We start from the raw sequence: 16,552 nt of genomic DNA, 5'->3' as shown, positions 1-16,552 counted from the left end.
ATCCGTTGTAGTTGTAGAATTTTGTTCTGGGCTTGGTAATCTTTTAGCATGCATACAGTGACAGTATTGCTTATTTAATACTGGTTTGTGGAGGGCAATTGTAGCTCATTTTTCAAAATAATGGACGAGTGACAAGAAGGTCCCTGGTTCAAGCCCCACCAGTACCAAGTTTCCACTGTCGAGACCTTGAACAAGGCCCATTAACTCTCAATTGCTTGTACTATATTCAGTCACACTTGTAAGTCGCTTTGGATTAAAGCATCTGCTAAATGTCATTATTGTACATGTGAATGGGCAGAAAGAGAAACAAATAAAACATACCTGCAGAGAAGAAGAAAGCTCACATTTGGCCTTCTCAGCTGCCTCTCTTACTCTTTGCAATGCCATGTTATCTTTGGTCAGATCCACACCCGACTGACAAAAAAAAAAGCAAAGCATGTTGGCCATTATAACTAGTATAGTAAGTGAAAAAGAACCACCTTTACTGTCATTATATTGCAGTCAATGAAATTTAGTGTGACAATAAAAAAAAAAAGCATTTACCTTACATTTGGTTATTAACAATGGATGAACCAGTACAGTATGTGTGTAGAAAGTGAATGTGTGCAAATGTGCAAAATGCAAAAAGTACCAGGTAAAAGTCTGTGAGAGATGCCAGTCTTATTTGCAATATAGTTTATGCATGAGTGAAGTGGCTGTGTGTAGATGTGCAAAATACTCAGTGTGCAAGGTGACAGTATATGAGGGGTGGGGTAATCAGTGAGGAGTGATGGAGGCCACAGCTCTTGGGTAGAACCTGTTTCTCAGTCTGTTCGTGAGTGTACAAATAGCCCTGTAACTCCTGGCAGATAGTAACAAGGCAAACAGGTAGTTTTCAGGGTGTGTTGCATCTTTGCTACTGCAGCCGGGCTTGTTTTTTAATTGGTTGGCATAGACACTGTTGGGGAGTCCAGATGATTTGATAGAATGCTCTCAATGATGCTGTTCTGTAAGTCGCTCTGGATAAGAGCGTCTGCTAAATGCTGAAAATGTAAATGTCCCCAGAGCCATCAGGCTCTACAACTCCAGCATCCGTGGGCAGCGGGTGGTAGCCAAGAACCAAGGGTCCTACATGTAGCCATGTATGAATGTGTATGTACATGTATGTGTACTTTTGTATGTTCATACACATGTATATGTATGTTTGTGTATGTAGGTTTATGTATATATAGGGCTAGTCTTGCCCAATGTGCTTTATCACTTTATTATTTACTATTTAATCTATTTAATTTTTTGACCATACACTCTATACTTGAAACTGCACCTCCCTGCACTTTTATTAACTCATTCTTTACTCAATTTTTCCTTCATTAATAACTGCACTGTAGTTACCCAATATATGTTAAGTAATGCTAGTGGAATAAATCAATCTACCTATAAATCTATCTATTAAGCTCTCTATCAATATATCTACTTATGTGGTCCGCACCACTGAGGAAAGCACAGGTGTCAAGCTAAGCGGCACCACCACACTCTATAGAAAACACTGGCACAGCCAGCGCAAAAGCATTTTATGAATGCACCATAACCAAATCTGCACCTAAACCACAACTTAACACACCCACAGATATCATGGTTCGCACTGAAATACCTAGTATTCTTTGGTTCAAACAATCAAATTATTTTTTTGTGGAAACGTGCTGAACGGTTTAAAATTAAGTTCAAGAACCGGAACAGAGCCCATTCCGTGATAGTCAAAAAGGGATGTGTGTGTGCAAAAGTATGCTGATGGGAGTGCAAATAATTTTGCTTAGGCAGGTGTCTGGGTGTGTGTAAGCGTGCACTTGGTGAGAAGTCCGAATACTTTTGCGCAGACGTGTTTAAATGTGGTTGGTAGGATGAGTGAAAGATTTAAGAAATAGATTAACATGCCTTTTTAAAAATGAATGGAAGTGAATGGGACAAAAAGGGGAAAAAATGAGCGTGGCAGGTGGACAGCATCCAAAAACTTTATAAAGGCCACGGTGTCATTTAAACTGGCCAGCAATGAGTCTTAAAGGTTCTCTTGTATTGGTTGAGGAGAGATTTCAGATCACTGCTAACATGGTTTGTTACTGGCAAAGCAGCAATCAGTCTTGGTCTGCACTACCGAGTACACACAGAAATTGATGAAGCCTATTATGCATGATGTTTTACCATCAAAGTCATCTCTGAGGGCAGTTGTAGCCTAGTGGTTAAGGTACTGGACTAGTAATCAAAAGGTTGCTGATTCAAAGCCCACCACTACCAGGTTGCCTCTGTTGGGTCATTGAGCAAGATCCTTAACCCTCAATTGCTCAGACAATATACTGTCACAGTACAGTAAGTCGCTTTGGATAAAAGCGTCTGCTAAATGGCAAAAATGTAAATGAGATGACATTCAGATTCAGCAGGTCTGAATCTGTGACTTCAAAGCAAACCGTAATAATAGACCCTGGGACCACTGCCCCCACTGTTTTTAATCTTCACTAAACATCTATGAAAATTATACTTCATACTTACAAGATCTTAAAAAGGCTTGCACTTACTTATCACCGATTTGCTATAGCCATATTCCTTAACAACCATCATTTTAAATGGCACTCATTTAGTAAGAGAGCATTCATCACTGCTGCTCTCAGCTTGTGGAATACTCTTCAACTTATCAGGAACTCAAAGACAACTGATGCATTAAAATCCAAACTCAATCTATTTCACTTGAACTTTTGGCTGATTGCAGTTTTAAATTTGATGTATAATTTAGATTGTGTTTTCCTTCAATGTTAGCTCCATTTTATTTAATGTAGTTTTATGTTTGATTTATTTTATTTTAATTTTGTATAATGTCCTCAGGTGTCAAGTCTTTAAATAGAAATGCAATTTTAATAATAATAATAAAAAAACGAGATGGTTTAACAACGGATAATGATAACAAGCCATATCCAAAGACATGTGAATAAATACAAAATAAAAACAGTGATTTGTGCACTCTGTTAATTTGATGCTTGCACCACATTCAAAAAGTTGGGGTAAAGTTTGTGACATGATAAAAAAGTAAGAATTAGTTAGCAATAGCAAGTTAAAGAACAATGTTTCTTAATACACAACTGCAAGGAATGTTATCCCTGAAGAAATCTGTGAAAACCTACAGTCAATAACAATAACAATTTGGTACTTTTGAAAATCAATTAGGTCTTTATGCCTGCTGCATTTACTAAGTGTACTATGAGAACTATCATGGCCATTAAATGTATTTCACTGACCAATCGATACGCTGACCAAGAGGCATTGCTATTTTTGAGTCCTAATGTTTTGGCTCATCAGTTATCACAATAAGCATGTAATGACATCTATGACTGGATGCAAAATTGACATTGGAGCATTCAACATGTCAAGCAAAACTCATTACAATGGTAGTAAGCATATTCCAAATATATCTTGATTAATAAAAAAGTTTTGATAATAGTATAAATTATTCTGCTCCAGACATTAACACTGCAAAAAAAATAGGGTTACAAAATTAGATTTCATTTAGATCGGAGGACCAATTATTCATAATATACATGTGAAAAGTGCCTAAATTGTGATTTACCTATAAATCTTTTTTTTATTACACACTAAGAACTGCTTTATGTGGCTTGTATAATTGTATATTGTTTGTATAATACCAAGATGGCGCCGCAGATGGCGACACTGGTTAGGAGCTCCGTAGTGCTTTGTTTGTTTTTGTTTGTCTGTTATGGCATGTGTGATCCAAACACACTCCAATACAGCGCAGAAGATCTGCTGAACATTAGGCAGCTCATGCCACCAGGTATATTTCCTGATTTTTCATTTTCGGACAGTTTTTTGGACATTTTGGTCAGCGGAGCGGCTGCGCTCCTGAGCAGACGCAGGCGGATGCGCAGACGTGGGAAGCGCGCCGGAGCGCTCGTCAAACTCAGACAGCGCGGACTTCGTACACCGCTACCCAGCATCCATATGACAAACCTTCGCTCTTTAGGAAATAAAATGGACGAACTTTCACTGTTAAACCGTACCAACAAGGACTTTTCTCTCTCTGCTGTACTGTGCTTCACCGAGACCTGGCTCACTGATTCCGTCCCGGACAGCGCGCTCCACCTGCACGGCTTTCATCTCCACCGAGCGGACCGCAACGCGGAGCTTTCCGGCAAGAAAAAAGGCGGCGGAATTTGCTTTTATATCAACCAAGGCTGGTGTACAGATGTGACAGTGTTAATGAGAACATGCAGCCCTAATCTGGAATCACTTTTCTTGAACTGTAGACCGTTTTATTGTCCGCGGGAGTTTTCATCAGTTGTGCTTGTTGCTGTTTACATTCCACCTCAAGCGTGCGCGCGCGAGGCACTGAGCGCACTCGCTGATCAGATCCTCAGCGTGGAGCACAAACACACAGACTCTGTTTTCATCATCTTAGGGGACTTTAACAGAGCAAAACTTAACAACGAACTACCTAAATACAGACAGCATGTTACCTGCCCCACCAGGGAGAGCAACATTTTAGATCACTGTTATACTGTATTTAAAGGTGCGTACCGCTCTGTCCCCCGTGCAGCACTGGGACTATCTGACCACTGTTTAGTTCATCTTCTCCCGACCTACAGACAGAAGCTCAAGTGTGCCAAACCTGTGGTCAGCACGGTGAAGAAATGGACTAATGAGGCTAAAGAAAGGCTTCAGGACTGCATGGAATTAACAGACTGGTGTGTGTTTGATGATGCCACAAGCAGCCTGGATGAATACACGGACACTGTGACATCTTACATCAGCTTTTGTGAAGACATCTGTGTTCCCACCAGGACTCGCATTAAATATAATAATGACAAGCCCTGGTTTAATGCCAAATTGAAACAGCTGCGCCGGTCTAAGGAGGTAGCATATAGAAGTGGGGATCGGGCGCTGTACAACCAGGCAAGGAACACCCTAACCAAAGAGATCAAGGCTGCAAAGAAGAACTACTCCAACAAGCTAAGCAGCATGATGTCCACAAATGAGCCATCAACCGCCTGGAGGTGTCTGCAGAACATCACCAGCTACAAAAGGCCACCTACACAGACAATGGGAGATCGTCAACTGGCCGACGACCTTAACAGATTCTACTGCAGGTTTGAACAGCCCAGCAACGAGCTCCCATCCAACACCACTTCACACCCATCTGACTATCAGCCACCCATCCAGCCTGCCCTGAAGATCTGCGAGGAAGATGTGCTGAGACTTTTTAAAAAACAGAAAGTCAAGAAGGCCCCAGGTCCTGATGGAATCTCTCCCTCCTGCCTGAGGACCTGTGCAGACCAGCTTGCACCTGTCTTCACTAAAATCTTCAACAGATCACTGGAGCTGTGTGTGGTTCCATCCTGTTTTAAATGCTCCACAATAATACCCATTCCCAAAAAGGCAACTACCACAGGACTAAATGACTACAGACCTGTTGCCCTGACCTCTGTGGTCATGAAGTCCTTTGAAAGACTGGTTCTCAACCACATTAAGGAAATCACGGACCCCCTGCTAGACTCCCTGCAATTTGCCTATCGGGCCAACCGGTCGGTGGACGATGCAGTGAACATGGGTCTCCACTTCATCCTTCAACACCTTGATCACCTGGGAACTTATGCAAGAATTCTGTTCCTGGACTTCAGCTCAGCCTTCAACACAATTATTCCAGGACAATTACACAGCAAACTGGCTGAACTCAGCGTACCAGCCTCCACCTGCCAGTGGATAACTGACTTTCTTACTGGCAAAAAACAGCAGGTGAGGCTGGGAAAGTGTACTTCAGGGACCCGAACCATCAGCACAGGTTCCCCACAGGGTTGTGTACTCTCCCCACTGCTCTTCTCGCTGTACACAAATGACTGTACCTCCATGGACTCCTCTGTTAAAATCCTGAAGTTTGCAGATGACACTACAGTCATTGGTCTCATCAGTGACAGTGAGGAGTCTGCTTATAGACGGGTGGTTGATCAGGTTGTCCTCTGGAGCAGTCAGAACAATCTGGAGCTGAACACAGCAAAAACAGTGGAGATGACCGTGGACTTCAGGAGGAGCCCCCCAACCCTGCCAGCACTCACCATCCTAGACAGGACTGTGATGGCTGTGGAGTCCTACAAGTTCCTGGGCACAACGATCTCCAAGGACCTGAAGTGGGACAGCAACATCAACTCCATCATCAAGAGGGCTCAACAGAGGATGTACTTTCTGTACCAGCTGAGGAAGTTCAACCTACCCCAAGAGCTGATGGTGCAGTTCTACACAGCCATCATAGAGTCCATCGTCACCACATCCATCACAGTGTGGGGCAGCGCTGTCACAAAACATGACACCAAGAGACTGCAGCGCATCATCAAGTCTGCAGAGAGGACCATCGGTGTAAAGCTGCCCACACTGCTGGACCTGCATGCCTCCAGAACCAGGAAGCGTGCAGAGAAAATCATCACTGACCCGTCTCACCCTGGCCATCACCTGTTTCGGTGCCTTCCATCAGGCCGACGCTTCAGCCACATGAAGACCCGAACGACCAGGCTACAGAGAAGCTTTTATCCAAACTCCATTACGCTCATGAACAATTGAACACTACTGTACTGTTAATACTCGGGACACTTGCACATCAAAAACTACCTATTTCATTTATGTAATGGCATACACAGGATTTTCACCTTTACTTCCATTTCATATTTATATATTTTTATATTTTCTATAGTTTTTATATTGCACAAAACTGCACCTTTTTAAAATTACAATGTAAATTGCACATGCTAAATGTTTACAATGTTTTCTATGTTCACAGGTATGAATGTGTGTGTTAGAGAGAGTGAGATGTGTGAATAAGATTGTCTTTACTGTATTTTTTTGTGCACTGCAAGCATCTGTGTAACCAAAAACTAATTCCTTGTATGTGTGAGCATACTTGGCCAATAAAGCCCGATTCCGATTGTCTTGGGTGGGACGAGTCAAAAAATAAAATGCATACAAACCTCTCTCTTGAACTCTTTTACTATATGCTGAAGCAGGTGCTGATCAAAATCTTCTCCACCCAAGAATGTGTCACCATTGGTAGATTTCACTTCAAAAACTCCCTTCTGAATCTCCAAAACCGAGATATCAAATGTGCCCCCACCAAGGTCATACACGGCAATACTAAATTGTAAGGAAACAAGTACGAATAAATGACGTGACAGAACAAAATCTGTGCCACCAACATTAATTATTAGACGTGTCAAACACTTACATCTTGTCCTGAGTCTTGTCCAGTCCATATGCCAGAGCAGCTGCTGTAGGCTCATTAATGACTCTGAGCACATTTAGACCTGCAATTTGGCCAGCATCCTTGGTTGCCTGTAACCAATAACACATTAGTTTATAACAATATAAATGACAGATACTAAGAGTAAAGAGCTTTAAAATGACTGTACAAAACTTTGTACAACAAAAACACTTATTTCCTTCCTTTTCCTTCAAAAGTATAAGAGGTACAGTATGAAGCAACAGTTTTAGGTTAAGTATAAACTAATATTTTTAACACCTGTTTGACATTTGAAACGCGGACACAAACACGTCTACAACCTCTAAAGAACTTTTATTGCTTTTTTCTTACTTTTAATACAATTAAGTTACATGGATTCCACAAGCTTGTGCAAAATCTGATGATGCATTCTATCCTTGCATTTCACAATATTTCAAAGATTGTGATTTGCAGACAGATGATGCAGTTTTGACTGCAAAGTGTTTTCAGGCCACTTTTTTAAAGACTTAATGTTTTACTTAAACAATCAGGGCTGTGATACGGAAACTGAGCATATTTAAGAACAATTTAAGTAACATTACAGAGATGAGTGGTGTTTTACATACATACATACTAGGGTTGGCTTGATACCACTTTATGTCATGTCCGATACCGATACCAATCTGATACCGTCATTTCTCCTCTTAAACAACTAAGCAGTAATAAAACATGTCTCAATGCACCATGGTTAAAGTAGCTATCTAAACAACAATGCTCAGACTGTGAAACAAATATTCTAAAACTTCACAGCTATGCAAAACTGCTGTTTTTATTTTAACTTTTACACAGAACATTTGGCAGCATTTTTGGTTTCACTTACGTTCGAGCTGTTGTTCACGTGACATCTCGCTTTACAGCGTGTCATCCAAAGTGTCTACAATTGGAAGATGTGGATGTCAATCAAACACGATGGACCAATTAGAATTGACACAGGGTTGAGATTTTACATTAAAGTTGTGTCACGTTTTTAGATTATTAAATTATGCTGGATTTTGAAAAGGACATCTGTGGCTAAACGGGAAACGGTGTAGTTTGTTTTATTTCATAACACTAATGGATTAATCGTTGAGGATGTGAGATATCTCCAAGCCGGGGCAAGATTTATCATTTATAAAGCAATTTTTATTGTGTTTAAACAGTGTTTTTAGATGTGGCAGTAGTAGACGATTTTTTTTAAATGTAAAAAGTTTAAGTAGATCAGTGTGTTTTAATTTCTGAATGGCTGTTGCAGATGAGTTGTAGATCATTATACAACAGTTAGTTCCGACCTTACAATCTGATTGGTTGAGAAGCGTTCTAGCCGTGCTGATATTCGTGATAACAGCACGGTCTTTTCACACCACAATGGTATTACTCCGCTGACGCGTTGCCAGTAACGACAAGCTTCATGCACACAAACGCGCACGCAGGCGACACAGACTTTTTTTCCTGGTCGCATTTTAAATCCGTTATCTGATATACAATCCAGTGCACCGTGTAGGGAACATAACCAATTGTCCAATTCACTATCTAGTGCACTATGTAGGGAACATATATCTGTGATCTGATACACAATCTAGTGCACTATGTAGGGAACATTAATGTGTTTGTAACGCGAACAGTTAGCTTAATAGCCCTGTTAGCAGCTCCTAGAAGTTCTGTTTTCACCCATACCCTTTGGTGTGTGCGAGAGGTTTTTTTATTTCTTTTTTTTCCCTTCGAAAGTTCTTGACTTTTTCTTCTTGTTGTTCTTACCTCCCTGAAATGAGTTTTTGCAACTTGGGATGTCTGCTTTGTAGTGTTTAACTTTATATTCGTTGTGGAACTACTTTTTGGCGGAAGGTATTGTCAATATTAAAGCATATTTATTATGAAATTCAGGGCTTCTTCGATTTATTTTCTTTCTTTATTTTGTAAAAACTGTTGTATGAAAGCAATAGAACACTCGAGGTTGTGATGTTATTCGCGAAAACACACTCCCTCTCGTGTTCTATTGCTTAAGTGACACATGCTAATGATGTCATCAAGATGCACCTTGTTACAGCAGTTGCCGAGTGAGCTGGCAATAAACGGCACTCTGTTGGAACGTATCTTTGTGTGTTATTTGCTTTACACACAAACAATGGCCTTATTTACATTGTTATTTACATTAAGCAACAGTATCGGATCACAAGTTTTTTTCCTTCCGATATCCGATCCAGTGATTTGGGCCAATATCGGACTGATACCGATACAGAGTATTGGATCTGTGCCAGCCCTAATACATACATACATACATACAACACACACAGTAAAGGGACCTCTGCACTTTTGCCCATAACTTTGGCAGATGTTGATCACTTTAAATTTTTTTTTTTTTCTGCGCCAGATGATGATAAATAATTTAGACTAACAAAGTCCAGATTCCCAAAAACCGCTTTGTCTTTCGTAGCTACCAGTATCACAGATCTTATGCAGCAATTTCCTGGTCCTATTTTTTTTTCCAATTTTCTATGGAAAATTCATCAAGCAATCTCATACAATTTCTTTCTAGCCCTTAAGCAGATCTTCAGGGCCAGGTGAGCACTGCTTCCTTTATTTCATCATCAGAGGTGAATGTGCAACTGCACAGAGCCTCTTTCAGGCTCTTTTACTCAGAGCCAGATCTGAGCTGTATGGAGGATGTGGAAGACAAATTCAAGTTGTTCCACTGTCTCTTTTGTCCCTGCTGCTGTATGAGAACCTGGAGACTTCCCTGTATCCCAAGTAATCACGTTACAGCAAAAAAAAATCCGATGTTCATTCCCCATTTCAGATATCACATTTTGTTTTTTGTTTTTTTAAATAAAAAATATAAATACTTGTCAGTGAACACACTGAAAATGCTATTATCACCAAGAACAAACAAGTAAAAAGTACAAGACAATATCCAAACAACCTGAGACCCTGGCTTCTACATTACCAACAAGTTTTGGTACTCATGGAACAGACAAGAACCTTCTAGAATGTGGTGGAAAGAGGAAAACTGATAAGAACCTTACAAAAGGTGGTTCAGAATCAAGAAAGAAACCATGTACAACTCCCAAACAACTTCAGGCTTAGCTAGTGACTGTTTCAATCCACAACTTTCACCACACAAAGCAGGACTCTAAATGTCTGGAGGCTGTCAATGTTGCCAAAAGCAGTAACAGTATATTAGAGTACTTCTTTATTTTTTTTGAAATGACTGCATGTATGATGCTAAAATAAACACACTTGTCAAAAGACAGACATTACTGTATTGTACATCCATTTCTGTTTAATTTTATTAAATATTGTAATAATTTAAGACTTTGATTTTTATGAGCTATAAGCCACACTGATCAACATTAAAACAAAATCTATTTGCATTTTAAATAAATAATGAACAAAAAACAAACTTTCACAATATTTATAATTTTTTTTTTAAATTCCAGTAGCCTGCACAGAGCCCTGAGCTCTTTGACGCCATGTGCTTGTGAGAAGCCTTTTCCACGACAACAGCCATTTTTCTATTTTAATACCATTTCTTTCTGAAATGCCCAACAAGCTAAAAGACACGTCCAAACACTTACACACATTATATAAATTGTAAGGAAACAATCACAGTTTAGCACCAAATCAGTTAAACTAAGAAGGTTGGGTTTAATCTATACATGCATTTCTATAAGCTAAAAGGCCTGGTGAAAAGTAGACTTAAGTATACTATGCCACAGTGCTGTATAGTGTTTTGTTGTCACACTAATGGTCAAAGCACTTAAAGAGTGCTAAAATTCAACAACTATTTTTGTACTTACTATACTTTTATTGTAAAACAAAAACAAAAAAATAAGGGCATTTTTTTCACTAGGAAGTACAACCCTAAATGGTATATAAGGCAAGTCTGTCATTTAAATATAACTATAGAATTCACAATTACTTTACAATGATCTGTGATAAATGAAATAACTAATTTTTTTTACCAGTCCATACCTGTCTCTGAGAATCATTGAAATAGGCTGGTACAGTCACAACAGCATTCTTCACCATCTGGCCCAAATAGTTTTCTAAAAAAGCACATTACCATAGCTTTTAATTATACTTGATGATGAAATAATTATTCCTAAAATAATTGTTTCTTATTTATTCATAGTATGTCTTGATAATACAAAGATCTTACCTGAAGTCTCTTTCATTTTCATAAGGATAAAAGCACCAATCTGGCTAGGAGAGTAAAGCTTTCCATGGGCTTCTATCCAGGCATCACCATTGGATGCACGCACTATTTTATATGGAACATTCTTCCTGTAAATGATAAACCACACATTGCAAATATTTACTGTGAGCAATTAACTTAAGCATTGAAAAACACTTTGTATATAAACATTGTATTTAAACAAATTGTAACACAATGTTGACAAACACATACCCACATCCTTTGAAAAAGCAAAATTTAAAGAGATAAAAAAAACCTTTGTGTCAAATAAAATATTAGTAGTAATTGTATGGAAAAGAGCCAAATATTTTTGGATAATTATTTAATCTCCCCAATAGTTATGTAGAACTAAAATAGTTTTATACACTGGATAACTTGAATGAAACTTTTACATGTCGATGCAGTTATGATTGGGTATAAAATTACTATTAATTAAAGGTGTAGTTATTGACAAAGAATGGGTTAAATTTTGGCACTTTACAAACTGCTTGTGAGAATGGTCTTCCAGTTAAAAAAAAAAAAGCATTTCTCCATGCACAATTGCTAGACTTTTTTTCATTTATGGAGGTACTTCTATGCAACAAGAAAAACCTCTAAATGTCCTTGAGTGGCCCAGACTTGAACCTCAAAAAACGTCTATGAAAAAGATCTAAAGATGAAATCTCAAAGACAGAGCCTGAAAGGATCTGCCTTGAAAAAATTGGCTGAACTTCAAAAATTCAGGTGTGTAAAGCTTGTACAGAGATCCAAAAAGATTTGCAGCTGAAATTGCAGTCAAAAAAGTTTTCATAAAGTACTGAATGACTGGGCTGTGATTGAAATTTCAGGTTTTGATTTTTAATTCATGATGGAACAACTAAAAACATTTTGGTAAAAAATATATCTATTCAAAACCCATAACAGAAGGTATGCTACTAACATACATTAGTTAAAAGGGCATTGTGTATTTTATTTCATAAAAACCCAAATTTTTTAAAACAATTTTTTGTAAACAATTTATATATATATAAAAAAAAAAAAAAAAAAAAAAAAAAACCACACATTAAGCAATAATCAAAGTAATAATGTGAAAGAATCGATCATAGGAGAGGAAATGCACTACTCCGTGGCTCCTCTCAGCCAGCACAGGGGTGGTGCAAGCAGCAGAGGAATTACAAAAGAGATAAAATAAAGGAACATGCCATAAATCTTAACTTACAAATCCTTCTGAACTTCAGGGTCATCGTAGCGTCTCCCGATCAGCCGTTTGGTAGCGTAAAGCGTGTTGTTTGGGTTAGTGACAGCTTGCCTTTTGGCTGGCATCCCCGCCAGTCTTTCTCCATCAGCTGTAAATGCTACAACTGATGGGGTTGTCCTTGCACCTTCTGCATTTTCAAGGACCTGTAAATAGATAAAATAACAATCAATTCATTTAAGTAAGATTCTTTAGAAAATTGTTCTACAACACTTATCAGAAAGTTGGGACAGTATGGAAAATGCAAATAAAATAAAAATGACAATGTTCCTTACATTTACTTTAACTTTTATTTGACTGTAGACAGTTTGAACTTAAGATATTTCATGTTTTGTCTGCTCAACTTGATTTAATTTCTTAAAATACCTCCATTCCTGCATTTCAGACATGCAAAACATTCCAAAAAAAGTTGGGACGGGGGCAATTTAGGGCTAGTAATGAGGTGAAAAAACTAAATAATTACGTGATTCTAAACAGGTGATGTCAACAGGTGATTGTAATCATGGTTTGGTACAAAAGCAGCATCCAGGAAAGGCTGAGTCTTTGATGAGCAAAGATGGCCAGAGGATCTCCAGTTTGTCAACAAATGCGCAAAAAAATGATTGAAACGTTTAAAAACAAACAGGTACTCAAAGAAAGATTCGAAGGGATTTGCATATTTCTCTACAGTGCATAATATCATTAAAAGATTCAAGGAATCGGGAGGAATTTCAGTGCGTAAAGGCCAAGGGCGCAAGCTTAGGCTAAACACCTGTGATCTTCGATCTCTTAGATTACAATAGCTGATATAACCACATGGGCAAGGTATTACTTTGGCAAACCTTTGTCAAGCTAGAATACAGAGTTACATGCACAAATGCCACTTAAAACTTTACTGTGCAAAAAAGAAGCCTTATGTTAACCATGTCCAGAAGTGTACAGAAAAGTACAGAAAAGTGTGTTCAGCAACCAGCTAAAGCAATTATGCTGTGTCAAAGAGCGGCATGTGAGATCATTTTTCCCACCGCCATCAGACTACAACAAGTCTCTCTTACAGGCGAGGTAGCACTGACCTCTTTTGTTGTTGGACTGATATTATATATACTGGTGCTGGTCATAAAATTAGAATATCATGGAAAAGTTGATTTATTTCAGTAATTCCATTCAAAAATGTTTATTTCTTTTAATGTTGATGATTATAACTGACAACTAATGAAAACCCCAAATTCAGTATCTCAGAAAATTAGAATATTACTTAAGACCAATACAAAAAAAAGAATTTTTATAAATGTTGGCCAACTGAAAAGTATGAACATGAAAAGTATGAGCTTGTACAGCACTCAATACTTAGATGGGGCTCCTTTTGCCTGGATTACTGCAGCAATGCGGCATGGCATGGAGTCCATCAGTCTGTGGCACTGCTCAGATGTTATGAGAGCCCAGGTTGCTCTGATAGTGGCCTTCAGCTCTTCTGAATTGTTGGGTCTGGCGTATCACATCTTCCTCTTCACAATACCCCATAGATTTTCTATGGGGTTAAGGTCAGGCGAGTTTGCTGGCCAATTAAGAACAGGGATACCATGGTCCTTAAACCAGGTACTGGTAGCTTTGGCACTGTGTGCAGGTGCCAAGTCCTGTTGGAAAATGAAATCTGCATCTCCATAAAGTTGGTCAGCAGCAGGAAGCATGAAGTGCTATAAAACTTCCTGGTAGACGGCTGCGTTGACCTTGGAACTCAGAAAACACAGTGGACCAACAACACCAGCAGATGACATGGCACTCCAAACCATCACTGACTGTGGAAACTTTACACTGGACCTCAAGCAACATGGATTCTGTGCCTCTCCTCTCTTCCTCCAGACTCTGGGACCTTGATTTCCAAAGGTAATGCAAATTTTACTTTCATCAGAGAACATAACTTTGGACCACTCAGCAGTCCTTTTTGTCTTTAGCCCAGGCGAGACACTTCTGACGTGGTCTCTTGTTCAAGAGTGGCTTGACACAAGGAATGCGACAGCTGAAACCCATGTCTTGCATACGTCTGTGCGTGGTGGTTCTTGAAGCACTGACTGCAGCTGCAGTCCACTCTTTGTGAATCTCCCACACATTTTTGAATGGGTTTTGTTTCACAATCCTCTCCAGGGTGTGGTTATCCCTATTGCTTGTACACTTTTTTCTACCACATCTTTTCCTTCCCTTCGCCTCTCTATTAATGTGCTTGGACACAGAGCTCTGTGAACAGCCAGCCTCTTTAGCAATGACCTTTTGTGTCTTGCCCTCCTTGTGCAAGGTGTCAATGGTCGTCTTTTGGACAACTGTCAAGTCAACGGTCTTCCCCATGATTGTGTAGCCTACAGAACTAGACTGAGAGACCATTTAAAGGCCTTTGCAGGTGTTTTGAGTTAATTAGCTGATTAGAGTGTGGCACCAGGTGTCTTCAATATTGTACCTTGTCACAATATTCTAATTTTCTGAGATACTGAATTTGGGGTTTTCATTAGTTGTCAGTTATAATCATCAACATTAAAAGAAACAAACATTTGAAATATACAGTGTATCACAAAAGTGAGTACACCCCTCACATTTCTGCAAATATTTCATTATATCTTTTCATGGGACAACACTATAGACATGGAACTTAGAGTAGTCAGTGTACAGCTTGTATAGCAGTGTAGATTTACTGTCTTCTGAAAATAACTCAACACACAGCCATTAATGTCTAAATAGCTGGCAACATAAGTGAGTACACCCCACAGTGAACATGTCCAAATTGTGCCCAAATGTGTCGTTGTCCCTCCCTGGTGTCATGTGTCAAGGTCCCAGGTGTAAATGGGGAGCAGGGCTGTTAAATTTGGTGTTTTGGGTACAATTCTCTCATACTGGCCACTGGATATTCAACATGGCACCTCATGGCAAAGAACTCTCTGAGGATGGCGGCGCGCAGTAGTGCAGCGGCTTCTCACGCTCCCAGCGAAAACCCAGTTTTTAGTAACTTTTTCGTCGTTTCTAACACTAACTCCACGCATCTCAAGTGTGTGAGTTATAGCCGAACTGAACTGTATAAGATAAAGGACAGTTTGGCCACAAAGGCAGCAACTATGGACAATAATCTTCGAGCTGCGCTCGGCAGACAACAACTCCTCCGGACACTGGCGTGGGGGAGCAGAGCGCAGCGGACAAAGGGCAAGAGGAGGCGGTGCGAGCGGGGTCAGAAGAGGGGGAAGCGCGGCGGTGTATTAGCCAGGCTAAAGGCTAATGCTAACCGACCCCCGATTCCATCTCTGTTCCTGTCTAACGTCCGCTCTCTGGATAACAAGCTGGACCTTCTGCGGCTGAGGATGAGTGTTTCTGATGAGATGAGGAACTGCGCTGTGATTTGTCTCACGGAAACCTGGCTAAACAACAACATGCCGGACTCAGCCTTTCAGCTTGCCGGCCGGCAGCTCTTCCGAGCGGATCGCAATCAGCTGTCCGGAAAAGCACGGGGTGGCGGTTTATGTGTCTACATAAACAAAGGTTGGTGCACAAACTGCGTGTTGGTAAACAGCCACTGCTCTGAGGCGACAGAACAACTGACTGTAAAGTGTCGGCCACACTATCTGCCTCGGGAGTTTACGGCTGTGTTCGTCACCGCTGTTTACATAGCACCGGATGCTAATGCTAACAACGCGCTGGAGGAGCTCCATGACAACATCAGCTCGCTCCAGAACAAGCATCCGGCGGCGTTTTACGTGGTAGCGGGGGACTTGAACCACGTAAAACTGACGGACACATTGCCGAGGTTTTTCCAGCATGTGAACATTCCAACACGGGGAAATAACACACTCGACCATGTTTACACCAACATAAGAGATGCATACAGAGCCGTCCC

General features: G+C 39.9%; 1 protein-coding gene across 1 annotated transcript in view; it reads right to left on the bottom strand.

The window, feature by feature from the left end:
- The window catches only part of LOC134319688 (stress-70 protein, mitochondrial), a 29,385-nt gene extending 15,673 nt beyond the window's left edge, over window positions 1–13,712 (bottom strand). Inside the window, exons 1-7 of the mRNA XM_063000980.1 lie at window positions 13,707–13,712; window positions 12,667–12,848; window positions 11,433–11,557; window positions 11,246–11,319; window positions 7,244–7,350; window positions 6,990–7,152; window positions 322–414 (exon numbers count right to left, since the gene is read on the bottom strand). Of these exons, the coding sequence (XP_062857050.1) occupies window positions 322–414; window positions 6,990–7,152; window positions 7,244–7,350; window positions 11,246–11,319; window positions 11,433–11,557; window positions 12,667–12,848; window positions 13,707–13,712 (750 nt within the window). The remainder of the gene's footprint in view (window positions 1–321; window positions 415–6,989; window positions 7,153–7,243; window positions 7,351–11,245; window positions 11,320–11,432; window positions 11,558–12,666; window positions 12,849–13,706) is intronic.
- Window positions 13,713–16,552: the final 2,840 nt, after the last annotated feature.

This window comes from Trichomycterus rosablanca, chromosome 8, assembly GCF_030014385.1.
Source record: "Trichomycterus rosablanca isolate fTriRos1 chromosome 8, fTriRos1.hap1, whole genome shotgun sequence".
Classification (NCBI taxonomy): domain Eukaryota; kingdom Metazoa; phylum Chordata; class Actinopteri; order Siluriformes; family Trichomycteridae; genus Trichomycterus; species Trichomycterus rosablanca.
The sequence above is the reverse complement of the archived record's forward strand: the minus strand, read 5'-3'. Positions and strand labels throughout refer to the sequence as shown.